The 13,114-nt window shown below is 51.1% G+C and overlaps 1 protein-coding gene across 1 annotated transcript in view; it reads left to right on the top strand.

Annotated features, from left to right (window-relative positions):
• LOC144487702 (creatine transporter-like) overlaps positions 1-12,970 on the top strand; it is a 63,280-nt gene extending 50,310 nt beyond the window's left edge. The window contains exons 9-10 of the mRNA XM_078205785.1: positions 10,409-10,546; positions 12,869-12,970. Of these exons, the coding sequence (XP_078061911.1) occupies positions 10,409-10,546; positions 12,869-12,928 (198 nt within the window). The 3' untranslated portion in view covers positions 12,929-12,970. The remainder of the gene's footprint in view (positions 1-10,408; positions 10,547-12,868) is intronic.
• Positions 12,971-13,114: the final 144 nt, after the last annotated feature.

Here is a 13,114-nt window from a genome sequence, read left to right as displayed (position 1 = left end):
TGTCCTATGGGGAGAGATCGGGTCGACCAGGCCTGTATTCACTGGGACTTATCCCTGGGATGGCAGGATTGTCCTACGGGGAGAGATTGGGTCGACCGGGCCTGTATTCACTGGGATTTATCCCTGGGATGGCAGGATTGTCCTACGAGGAGAGATTGGGTCGACCGGGCCTGCATTCACTGGGATTTATCCCTGGGATGGCAGGATTGTCGTACGGGGAGAGATCGGGTCGATCGGGCCTGTATTCACTGGGATTTATCCCTGGGATGGCAGGATTATCCTACAAGGAGAGATCAGGTCGACCGAGCCTGTATTCACTGGGATTTAGAAAAATGTGAAGGGATCTCATTGAAGTGTATAAAGTTCTGACAGGGCTGGACAGACTGGGTGCAGGAATGTTGTTTCCTCTGGCTAGGGGTCTAGAACAAGGGGTCCCAGTCTCAGGATACAGAGTGGGCCATTTAGGACTGAGATGAGGAGAAATTTCTTCACTCAGAGGGTGGTGAGCCTGTGGAATTCTCTCCCACAGAAAGCTGTGGAGGCCAAATCACTGAATATATTTAAGAAGGAAATCAATAGATTTCGAGACTCTAAAGCGATCCAGGGGTATGGGGAGAGAGCGGGGAGTGGCTTTGACATAGAGGATCAGCCATGATCATATTCATAATCATAATCCATAATCTCTGGAATTCTCTGCCCACTGAGGTGGTGGAGGCTACCTCGCTGAATATGTTTAAAGCGCGGATGGATGGATTCCTGATCGGTAAGGGAATTAAGGGTTATGGGGATCAGGCGGGTAAGTGGTACTGATCCACGTCAGATCAGCCATGATCTTATTGAATGGCGGGGCAGGCTCGAGGGGCTAGATGGCCTACTCCTGCTCCTATTTCTTATGTTCTTATATTGAATGGCAGAGCAGGCTCGAAGGGCCGAATGGCCTCCTCCTGCCCCTATTTTCTATGTTCCATCACTGCTTCTCGTCGAATCGAAGATTGACTTGAGTGAGGTGCTTTGTCAGAGTCAGTGTCTCCGATGGCTGCCGGAACATGTCTTAACTGCTGCCGCTGGTGGAACCTGGAAAATGTCACACTCTGTTGTAGCTTTTTTTTATTCATCCGTGGGACACGGGCGTCGCTGGCTGGCCGGCATTTATTGCCCATCCCTAGTTGCCCGAGGGCAGTTGAGAGTCAACCACATTGCTGTGGCTCTGGAGTCACATGTAGGCCAGACTGGGTAAGGATGGCAGATTTCCTTCCCTAAAGGACATTAGTGAACCAGATGGGTTTTTCCGACAATCGACAATGGTTTCCTGGTCATCGGTAGATTCTTAATTCCAGATATTTATTATTTTTAATGAATTCAAATTCCACCATCTGCCGTGGCGGGATTCGAACCCGGGTCCCCCAGAACATTAGCTGAGTTTCTGGATTAATAGTGTAGCGATAATACCACTAGGCTGTCGCCTCCTCAGCTTCCCTCTTGGTGAAGTAGAGTAGCGTCCTTGGCAGTTGTTTCAAAGTGAAGGGTACGGCGGTTTGCGAAGGGTGTTTCGGAGGCCCCCCCTCCTCCCCCGCCTGGGTGGACTCCATAGTTACATCACCGCGCCCGGGCGGATCCATGTGAAAGTGCTCGCGTTCCAAACAAAAACAATGTGCCAGGGAGTCAGCCTCCACCCGGGCGTAGCACCGTTCTGCTTGCCATAAGTGTGACCAGCTTTGGCGACATCCAGAGAGGCTCCTAGGCCCGTCTGGCGTTACGCCATAAGGTGACTTTGCCACTCATACCATCAGTGCCCGGCAATCGTGGCAAATGCCGTTTCTCGCTCTGCGTCCCAGGACCACATCTTGCCTATTGGTTCATGCCCAATAGTTGGGTGGTTTGCCTTAGACCGGCACAGACTCAATGGGCCGAAAGGCCTTTCTCTGTACTGTATAGCTCAGTCCCTCTATACCTAGGATCATCCTAGTTAAACCTCACCTGCACTTCCTCCAATGATAATATATCTTGCCTTAAATCAGGGGACCAAAATTGGCCACGGTATTCCAAATCTGGCCTCACTGCTACCTTGCAAAGTTGCAGCAACACCTCTTTACTTTTATAAGGCAGTAACTAGCGGGGTGCCACAGGGATCAGTGCTGGGACTCCAGCTATTCATATATATGAATGATTTGGATGAGGGAACAAAACGTAACATCTCAAAGTTTGCAGATGATACCAAGTTGGGTGGGAGGGTGAAGTGTGACGAGGATGCAGAGATCCTTCAGCATGATCGGGACAGGTTGGGTGAGTGGGCTAATCAATGGCAGACGCAGTAAAATTTGGATAAGTGTGAGGTTATTCACTTTGGAAGCAAGAACAAGAAGGCAGGTTACTACCTGAATGGCTGTAAATTGGGAGAGGGGAGTGTGCAGCGGGACCTGGGTGTCCTCGTATCCCAGTCTCTGAAGGTAAGCATGCAGGTGCAGCAGGTGGTAAAGAAGGCAAATGGTACGCTGGCCTTCATAGCGAGAGGTTTCGAGTACAGGAGCGAGGGATGTGTTGTTGCAATTATACAGGGCCTTGGTGAGGCCACACTTGGGGTACTGTGTGCAGTTTTGGTCTCCTTTTCTGAGGAAGGATGTTCTTGCTCGCGAGGGAGTGCAGCGAAGGTTTACCAGGCTGATTCCGGAGATGGCGGGACTGATGTATGAGGAGAGATTGACTAGATTAGGATTGTTTTTGCTGGAGTTCAGACGAATGAGGGGAGGATCTCACAGAGACTTATAAAATTCTAACAGGACTAGACAGGGTAGATGCAGGGAGGATGTTCCCTGATGGTGGGGGGTGTCCAGAACCAGGGGTCACAGTCTGAGGATTCAGGGTTGACCATTTAGGACGGAGGTGAGGGGACATTTCTTCACCCAAAGAGTGGTGAGTCTGTGGAATTCATTACCTCAGTTGATGCCAAAACATTGAATGTATTCAAGAGGCGGCTGGATATAGCACTTGGGGGCGAAAGGGATCAAAGGTTATGGGGAGAGAGCAGGATTAGGCTATTGAGTTGGATGAGCAGCCATTATCGTGGAGGGGCAGGCTCGAAGGGCCGAATGGCCTCCTCTTTCTCCTATCTTCTATGTTTCTATACTCCAGCCCCCATCGATAGAAAAGGTAGATTTCCTTCGCACTGGTGAACCAGATGGTTTTTTTTTTAAAACGACAATCGTTTCACAGCCACCTTAATTTTAATTCCAGGTTTCCTTTTTTTTTTAAAAACTGAATTCAAATTTCACTTTCTTGCCGTGCCAGGATTCAAACCTGGGTCCCCAGATCTTGCTCTGGGTCTTGGGATTACTGGGCCAGTGACAATACCACGATGCCACTGCCTTCCCCCTGTGCGGTAAAACTCTATGACTCTAGATAATAGTCTGCTGGTAGTGTTGGGAATCCCATTGATGTTCAATGCGAGGGCTTCCCAAATCCTGGAAGAGAATTGTGGAACGTCGGTTCTTAATGACTTAGTTCAGCGATTGAATAGATCAAAGCCAGTGAAGAAATGGGATCAGTCTTGTTGTAAGGCATTCAAATAACAAAAAAGTTTATTAAACTTTAAAACGCGCAACAAGTAGAAAAAAAACTTACAATTAAGTACACTAATGGTTACCCAGATGATATACTTAAATTTTCCCCAAATCCAAATCGATCTACTTTCCTAAACTCTGAGAATACACCTTCCCCAAAACAACATCCCATAGGTTTTAATGCGCTAAATCCAGCAAATAAGTTTATAAGGTATAGGAGCAGAATGAGGCCATTCGGCCCATTGAGTCCGCTCCGCCATTCGATCATATCTGATATGCTCCTCATCCCCATTTTCCTGCCTTCTCCCCAATAACCCTTCAACCCCATCACCAATTAAAAATCTGTCTAACTCCTCCTTAAATTTACTCACTGTCCCAGCATCCTCCGCTCTTTGGGGCAGCGAATTCCACAGATTCACAACCCTTTGGGAGAAGTAGTTTCTCTCTGTTTTAAATTTGATACCCCTTATTTTAAGACTATGACCTCTCGTCCGAGAATGCCCCACAAGAGGAAGCATCCGCTCCACGTCTACTTTATCCATACCTTTTATCATCTTGTATACCTCAATTTAGAATTCTTCTAAATTCCAGAGAGTATCGGCCCAAACTGTTCAATCTCTCTTCACACGGCAAACCCCCTCATCTCTGGAATCAATCTAGTGAACCTCCTCTGAACTGCCTCCAATCCCACGACATCTTTCCTCGAATACGGGGACCAAAACTGTGCACAATACTCCAGGTGCGGTCGCACCAATGCCTTGTATTGTTGCAACAATACTTCCTCACCTTTATATTCTATTCCTTTAGCTATAAAAGCCCACATTTCATTCGCTTTCTTTATTATCTGCTGTACCTGCATGTTAGTTTTCTGTGACTCATGAACAAGGACACCCAGATCCCTCTGCACCAGAACGCCCCGAAGTCTCTCCCCATTTAGATAATAAGTCGCCTTCCCATTTTTCCGACCGAAATGCATGACCTCCTCACACTTATCCACGTTAAACTCTATCTGCCGCATTCTGGCCCACTCTCCTAACCTATTTATATCCATTTGTAAGGTTCTTATTTCCTTACTGCAAATTACTGTCCACCTATTTTTGTGTCATCTGCAAATTTGGCTATAGTTATAATCAGCAGGCAGGATCAGTAGCTTTCATTGAGGTAACCTTTCTTCTGGTTTAGAGTAGAAAGTTATGGGATCTGACACAGACAGACTTCCCTCAGAACAGCTTGACTCTCTCTCGGAGAGTGCCCTGCTTTACAACTGACCTTGGCTACAATCCCAGGCGCTGAGATGGCCAGTCTCCACTTTACTTAAGATGAGTATCTGTTTCACGCTTGCTGCTAATCTAATCGCCGTCTCACAAGTCCTCAGTCCAGCTAAATACTAATCAGTTTCTCCTCTCATCCAATATACCTTTCATTCTGACTTCCTGACAGGAGATTAACCCAAACCCCATAAGATCACCTTTGTCCTGCTCCGGGATCTGTTCCGACGCTGGTGGTTTTGTGCATTGCGACTCGTTGTGAATCACGCGTTCAGTGTTACCTGTTCCGAGCTTTAGACTTGCTCCGACCAATTTGCTGTGTCCCATCTCCCCTCTGGGACTCTCGATCCTCCTCTTACCATTTCGCTGGGTTCTCAGAACTCTGTGCTCTGTTGGTGTAAGTTTCGCAAACACATCGGGGAGAGAGAGCGCAGAAGACGTTAGCAAACGGAGACGCGGTGGTTAGCACTGCTGCCTCACAGCGCCAGGGACCCAGCTTCGATTCCCGGCTCGGGTCACCGTCTGTGCAGAGTCTGCACCTTCTCCCCGTGTCTGCGTGGGTTTCCTCCGGGTGCTCCGGTTTCCTCCCACAGTCCGAAAGACGTGCTGGTTAGGTGGATTGGCCGTGCTAAATTCTCCCTCACTGTACCCGAACAGGCGCCGGACAGTGGCGACTCTGGGATTTTCACAGTAACTTCATTGCAGTGTTAATGTAAGCCTACTTGTGACACCAATAAATAAACTTAAAAAATGGGAAGAGAATCTTCAGTTGCGAGGAGAGATTGGGACAGTTCTCCTTGGGGAGGAGAAGATTTGATAGGGATGTTCAAATTCGTGAGGTGGGGGTGGCAGTGGGTACAGGGGGAGGTACGGGGAGGTGGGGTACGGGGTGGGTACGGGGGGGGGCTACTGGGAGAGTACGGGGGGGTACAGCGGGGGTTCGGGGGGGGTACAGGGAAAAGGCAGGGGAATGGCATTGTCATGATTTGGAGGGCCAGTGCCAGACGCGATGGACCAAATGGCCTCCTGCAAAGCCCTAATGGTTCTGTGACACGGCCTCACTCTGACCTCCGAGAACTTTGTTATCAAATTGCCAAGGTGAGCCACCGCGGGCAGATCTGCAACGGTCGTTTTGTTGCCAGACGCAGGAGCATCATGTCTGGCATTTCCTGTCCCCTCAGCACTCCCCCTCTATGCTCGAGAGCTTCAGGTTTATAGGTGTCCAGATCACCAACAACCTGTCCTGGTCCCCCCCATGCCGACACTATAGTTAAGAAAGCCCCACCAACACCTCTACTTTCTCAGAAGACGAAGGAAATTTGGCATGTCGGCGACAACTCTCACCAACTTTTACAGATGCACCATAAAAAGCATTCTTTCTGGTTGTATCACAGCTCGGTCTGGGGCTCCTGCTCTGCCCAAGACCGCAAGAAACCACAAAGGGTCGTGAACGAAGCCCAGTCCATCACTCAAACCAGCCTCCCATCCATTGACTCCGTCTACACTTCCTGCTGACTCGGAAAAGCAGCCAGCATAATCAAGGACCCCACACACCCCGGACATTCTCTCTTCCACCTTCTGCCTTCGGGGAAAAGATACAAAAATCTGAGGTCACGTACCAACCGACTCAAGAACAGCTTCTTCCCTGCTGCTGTCAGACTTTTGAATGGACCTACCTTGCATTAAGTTGATCTTTCTCTACACCCCTAGCTGTGACTGTAACACTACATTCTGCACCCTCTTCTTCTCTATGAACGGTATGCTTTGTCTGTATAGCGTGCAAGAGACAAAGCTTTTCACTATATGCTAATACATGTGACAATAATAAATCAAATCAAATCTCACGGCAGCAGCCACTCTTACCCGTGGACCTGACTGTACCAACCCGTTGTATTGGTTCTTCATCCGAACTCCTTTGCTGAAAACTCTCCAGTGGCCTTCTGCATCAGCTTGTTTCGCGATTCTTCATGGCCAAGAACTTGTCAGCAAAATGATGCTGCACCCACTGCATCCAAACACTGCTTTCCCCACACTGGGTGTGCGGCCCTCCGCAGTATCTACATCCCGCCCTTTGACTGCGATTGTCCAGCTCTTCTGGCTCAGACCTGTCTCTCAGCATAACCTATGCCCTGGTCTGCCCGGCCAGACATATGCTCCAGCTGATGCTTCACGCTTTCCGCATTCTGACACGCACCTATCGCTTTCTTTGGCGCCAGTTTCTCATTTTTGTTAGACTTCCACTCACTGTGAGGGTCTCTCACCCCCCCCCCCCCCCCCCCCCCCCAGGGCTGATCTGTATCTGTCCAAATTCATCCATTTGTGCTAACTTCCTTACTGCCGTGACGTAATGTTCAATTTGCTTCATTTTTCAAGCTGAACTCTGGTGTTGAATGCATAATGTTCATATGTAACGTGCCCTCAAAATATGCATTCAGGTCTTTGAAAATCGATGCTGGCCTTTTTCTTTGTTTGTTTGTTAGATTTAATAAGCGACTCATCCCCTTTCTAACTCTCCTCCCGCAAACCCTATTAACTATTGGGCTATTTCCCACACCCGAGATAGCATACACAACCTCAGAAATGGGCCATTCGGCCCCTCTGCTCTGTGCCTGTTTTTCTGCCCCCCCCCATCAGCCTCCTCCCACGCCCCCATCCCCCATTTCCTTCTATTCCTTTCCCCCTTATGTGTTTATCCAGCTTCCTCCCCTGCCCCAAACACATCTACTGGATTCACCTCAACCACTCCCTGTGGGAGCGACTTCCACACTCTCCCCACTCTCTGGATAAAGAACCTTCTCCTCAATTCCCCCCCCCTTGGATTTATTAGTGACCAGGTCTCCTAGGTCTCCCCCACCCCCTGCCATGCACACATGTGCACACACACACACATACATGGACACGCACACACACACACACACGTACACACATTCTTATCAACTTCAACCCTATCAAAACTCCCTCTATCATTTTAAAGGCCTCAATCAGGCCGCCTTCGATAAGACCTGTTCAACCTTTCCAAACTTGCGTTTATATTCATTCTATCAGAGTTCTCATGTGATTCATGTGACTCAGAGTTTCTCATGTGACTGAGAGGTTAGAAACTCAGGGCAAGGACGAAAAACGGGTGGTAAAAAGATAAGATTACAAATCCAAGTTTATAGCAGCAAAGGCAAATGATTCCAGATCTGCAGCAATCTGCAATTTAAACCAACTCCGAGATCAGAGTTCAAATCACAACAAGACAAGCTGTGAACCAGAACCCAATCCCATTTCCCCATCACCCCCCCCCCCCCCCCCCCCCCCGCCCCCGTCCCCCCGGGCTCGCTGACCCACACTGCCTCCCAGTCCAGTAACACTTCCATTTCCAAATTCACACCCTCGCTTTCCAACCCCTTCTCGCCAACCCCCCCTTATCTCTGTAACCTCCTCCAGCCCCTACAATCCTCCCTATCTCTGTAACCTCCTCCAGCCCCTACAACCCTCCCTATCTCTGTAACCTCCTCCAGCCCCTACAACCCTCCCTATCTCTGTAACCTCCTCCAGCCCCTACAACACTCCCTATCACTAGCCTCCTCCAACTCCTACAACCCTCCCTATCTCTGTAACCTCCTCCAGCCCCTACAACCCTCCCTATCTCTGTAACCTCCTCCAGCCCCTACAACCTTCCCTATCTCTGTAACCTCCTCCAGCTCCTACAACCCTCCCTATCTCTGTAACCTCCTCCAGCCCCTACAATCCTCCCTATCTCTGTAACCTCCTCCAGCCCCTACAATCCTCCCTATCTCTGTAACCTCCTCCAGCCCCTACAATCCTCCCTATCTCTGTAACCTCCTCCAGCCCCTACAACCCTCCCTATCTCTGTAACCTCCTACAACCCTCTGAGATCTCTGCGCTCCTCCAATTCCAGCCTCTTGAGCATCCCTCGATTCCCATCGCTCCACCATTGGCGGCCGTGCCTTCAGCTGCCTGGGGGGCCCTAAGCTTTGGAATTTCCTCCCTAAACCTCTCTACCTCACTGACTCTCTTTTTCTCTCTCTGTCTCTGTCTCTCTCTGTCTGTCTAGCTCTCTGTCTCTCTCTCTCTCTGTCGCTCTCTGTGTTTCTCTCCCTGTCTCTCTGTCTCTTTCTCTGTCTGTCTCTTTCTCTGACTCACTCTCTCTCTCTGTCTCACTCTCTCTCTCTGTCTCACTCTCTCTCTCTGTCTCACTCTCTCTCTCTGTCTCACTCTCTCTCTCTGTCTCACTCTCTCTCTCTGTCTCACTCTCTCTCTGTCTCACTCTCTCTCTGTCTCACTCTCTCTCTGTCTCACTCTCTCTGTCTCACTCTCTGTCTCACTCTCTCTCTGTCTCACTCTCTCTCTGTCTCACTCTCTCTCTGTCTCACTCTCTCTCTGTCTCACTCTCTCTCTGTCTCACTCTCTCTCTTGTCTCACTCTCTCTCTTGTCTCACTCTCTCTCTGTCTCACTCTCTCTCTGTCTCACTCTCTCTCTGTCTCGCTCTCTGTCTCTCTCTGTCTGTCTCTCTCTCTCTCTCTCTCTCTCTCTGTGTCTCGCTCTCTGTCTCTCTCTGTCTCTCTCTCTCTCTGTCTCTCTCCCTTTCTATCTCACTGATGTGATTTGATTTATTATTGTCACATGTATTAGCATCCAGTGAAAAGTATTGTTTCTTGCGCGCGATACAGACAAAGCATACCATTCATAGAGAAGGAAACGAGTACACAATGTAGTGTTACAGCCATAGCTAGGGTGTAGAGAAAGATCAACTTAATGCGAGGTAGGTCCATTCAAAAGTCTGACAGCAGCAGGAAAGAAGCTGTTCTTAAGTCGGTCGGTACGTGACCTCAGACTTATGTATATAAGTGTGTGGGGTCCTTAATTATGCTGGCTACCTTTCCGAGGCAGCGGGAAGTGTAGACAGAGTCAATGGATGGGAGGCGGTTTGTGTGATGGACTGGGCTACATTCACGACTGTTTCTCTCTCTCTGTCTCTCTCTCTCTGTTTCTCTCTCTCTGTCTCTCTCTCTATCTATTTCTCTCTCTCTCTCTCTGTCTCTCTCCTGTCTCTCTCTCTCTCTTTCTCGCTCTCTCTCTCCCTCTCTCTCTGTCTCCTCTCTCTGTCTCTATCTCTCTCTCTCTCTGTGTGTCTCTCTCTCTGTCTCTGTCTCTCTGTCTCTCTCTCTCCCTGTCTCTCTCTCTCTCTCATTGTCTCTCTCTCTCTCTGTCTCTCTCTCTGATTCTCCCTCTCTGTGTGTGTCTCTCTCTCTCCTCCTTTAAGACGCTCCTTAAAAACCAGCCTCTTTGACTGAGCTTTTGGTTGCCTGTCCCTGATATCTCCTTCTAAGTCTCGGGATCAGTTTCTGTCTGACATGCCCTCCCGTGAGGCAGAGTGGGGATGTGTTACTGCGGTGGAGGGGTGAGGGGAGCTCATGTTGGCCATTAAACCCGTAGCCAATGGACCTTCGTGGGCAGTTGTGGGGTTTGCGGGGGACTGAGGAGAGTTGGGTTGTCTGCTGTCATGGGGGATGGAGGGGATGGGGAGACTCCGATGGCCATTCACCGCTCTCCCGCCTTTCCTGTCTCCCCAGTTTGTCGGAGTCGAGGGATTTGTGACCGGGATCGTGGACCTTTTCCCCTCCAAGTATTACTTCAAATACCAGCGGGAGGTGGCGGTGGCCATCTGCATCGGCCTCAGTTTCATCATCGACCTCGCCATGGTGACACAGGTAAGCCGGGCCCCCTCACCGCTGCCACCATGTTGGAGTGCGCGCACTTTGACCTCTCACCCCCACCACCCCCCATCCCGCCTTGAGGGCAGCTGTTGCTATTTGAGAGCAGTAACTCAGTGGCGGCTTGGCGACCTTTCCCCGCTTTCCCCACGTCATCACAATCCCCTCCCCTCCCCCCCCCTCCCCCCGCGTGATTCACCACCCCCCCCTCGCCGTGTGCCCTTGATACCAGGCCAGGTGGGGAGGTAAGCTGCGGGAAAGATACAAAACACCAGCAATAGAGGAGAGAGATGGGCCAATGTGAGCGAAGGTGCTGGATGGAGGATGTCACGTGAGGTGGGGGGGGAGAGAAGGTTACCACGGCGGCGGGAACAGAAAATCCAAACTTTTTTTTGGAAGACGTGAACCTCTTAAATTCTCTCACCCAACAACCACGCCCCCCCCCGCCCCCCCTCCCCCCCCCCGCCCACAGGGCCCTCTCCACGCACGCCCTCCCTCTCCCTGACCTCTGAACTCCCCCTACATTGACCTCACCACTTGACAGACAATTGGTTGACCAATCGGGGTGCGGGGGTCAGAGGGGAAGGGGCAAAGGGAGAAGCTAAACTTGACCTTAAAGGGCGGCGCCTGATTGGCTGACCTTTCTGTGGGCCGCACAGCGGGTCAAGACACAGTTGGTGGGGGGAGGGGAACGTTTGGGGTGGGGGAGGGAGGGTGCGCGCGCGGTGGGGGACGAAGGCTGACCTTAAGGATTGACCTCTCAACGACCTTCCCGTCACGCACACAGAGTGGGATGTACATCTTCCAGATCTTCGACTATTACTCAGCAAGTGGGATGACTTTACTGTGGCAAGCTTTCTGGGAGTGTGTAGTGGTGGCGTGGGTTTATGGTGAGTACCCCTTTCTGCGTTTTTCTTTCAGTCAGTCCGCAGGGGTTCCCCAGGGTCGTGTCCGAGGCCCCAGCCATCTTCAGCTGCTTCATCAATGACCTTCCCTCCATCAGAAGGTCAGGAGTGGGGATGTTCGCTGCTGACTGCACAGTGTTCAGCACCATTCGCCACTCCTCAGATACTGAAGCAGCCCGTGTCCAAATGCAGCGAGACCCGGACAATATCCAGGCTCGGGCTGACAAGTGGCGAGTAAAGTTTAAAGTTTATTTATTAGTCACAAGTAAGGCTTCCATTAACACTGCAATGAAGTTACTGTGAAATTCTCCCAGTCGCCACACTCCGGCGCCTGTTCGGGCCAGTCCACCTAACCCGCACATTTTTCAGACTGTGGGAGGAAACCGGAGCACCCGGGGGAAACCCACGCAGACACGGGGAGAACGTGCAGACTCTGTGCAGACAGTGACCCGGGAATCGAACCCGGGTCCTTGGCGCTGTGAGGCAGCAGCGCTAACCACTGTGCCACCCAACATTCACACCACACAAGCGCCAGGCAATGACCATCTCCAACAAGAGAGGATCCAACCATCTCCCCTTGACATTCACTGGCATTCCCATCGCTGAATCCCCCCCCACTATCAACATCCTGGGGGTCACCATTGAGCAGAAACTGAACCACATCTGCAAACAGTCACTCCCTCCACCACCGACGCTCAGCGGCAGCAGTGTGTACCGTCTACAAGATGCACTGTAGCAATTCACCAGAGATCCTTAGACAGCACCTTCCAAACCCATGACCACTTCCATCTAGCAGGACAAGGGCAGCAGATACATGGGGACCCCACCACCTGCAAGTTTCCCTCCAAGCCACTCACCATCCTGACTTGGAAATATATCGCCGTTCCTTCACAGTTGCTGGATCAAAATCCTGGAATTCCCTCCCTAACGGCATTGTGGGTCAACCCACAGAACATGGACTGTAGCGATTCAAGAAGGCAGCTCACCACCACCTTCTCAAGGGCAACTAGGGATGGGCAATAAATGCTGGCCCAGCCAGCGATGCCCATGACCCACCAATGAATAAAAAAAACTGGACCCAGCCATATAAATCCTGTGGCTCCCAGAGCAGGTCAGAGGCTGGGAATCCTGCGGAGAGTAACTCACCTCCTGACTCCCCCGCCAAAGCCTGTCCACCATCTACAAGGCACAAGTCAGGTGTGTGATGGTTGTCGAGGGTTATGAGGGGAGAGGGACAGAAAGTGGAGTTGAGGAGGCAATCGGATCTGATAGAATGAGGGGGGGAGCAGGTTGGAGGGGCTGAGTGGCCTCACTCCAGCTCCCGTTCCAGGCATTCTGCTTCGAGGACTCTTTCCTTTTAACCTTTTCCGCTCCCCTAACGCCCTCCCCCCCTCTCCCCATCCTCTCGTTACAGGAGCAGACCGTTTCATGCTTGACGTCGCGTGCATGGTGGGATACCAGCCCCTCCCTTTGATGAAGTGGTGTTGGAGTTTTGTGACCCCACTCGTCTGTCTGGTAAGACCCTCGGAGATGGTGGGGGGTGGGGGGGGGGGGGTGGTGGTGGGGGGGTGGGGGGGAAGCAGCGGTTGGGTCGGAAGGTAGAGAGGGTGTTCGCGGAGCTGCAGGGGGAAAGAGTTGGGGAGGGGAGCGTGTTGGTGGG

Source organism: Mustelus asterias, unplaced genomic scaffold, assembly GCF_964213995.1.
Source record: "Mustelus asterias unplaced genomic scaffold, sMusAst1.hap1.1 HAP1_SCAFFOLD_984, whole genome shotgun sequence".
In the NCBI taxonomy this organism is placed as follows: Eukaryota; Metazoa; Chordata; class Chondrichthyes; order Carcharhiniformes; family Triakidae; genus Mustelus; species Mustelus asterias.
The sequence above is the reverse complement of the archived record's forward strand: the minus strand, read 5'-3'. Positions and strand labels throughout refer to the sequence as shown.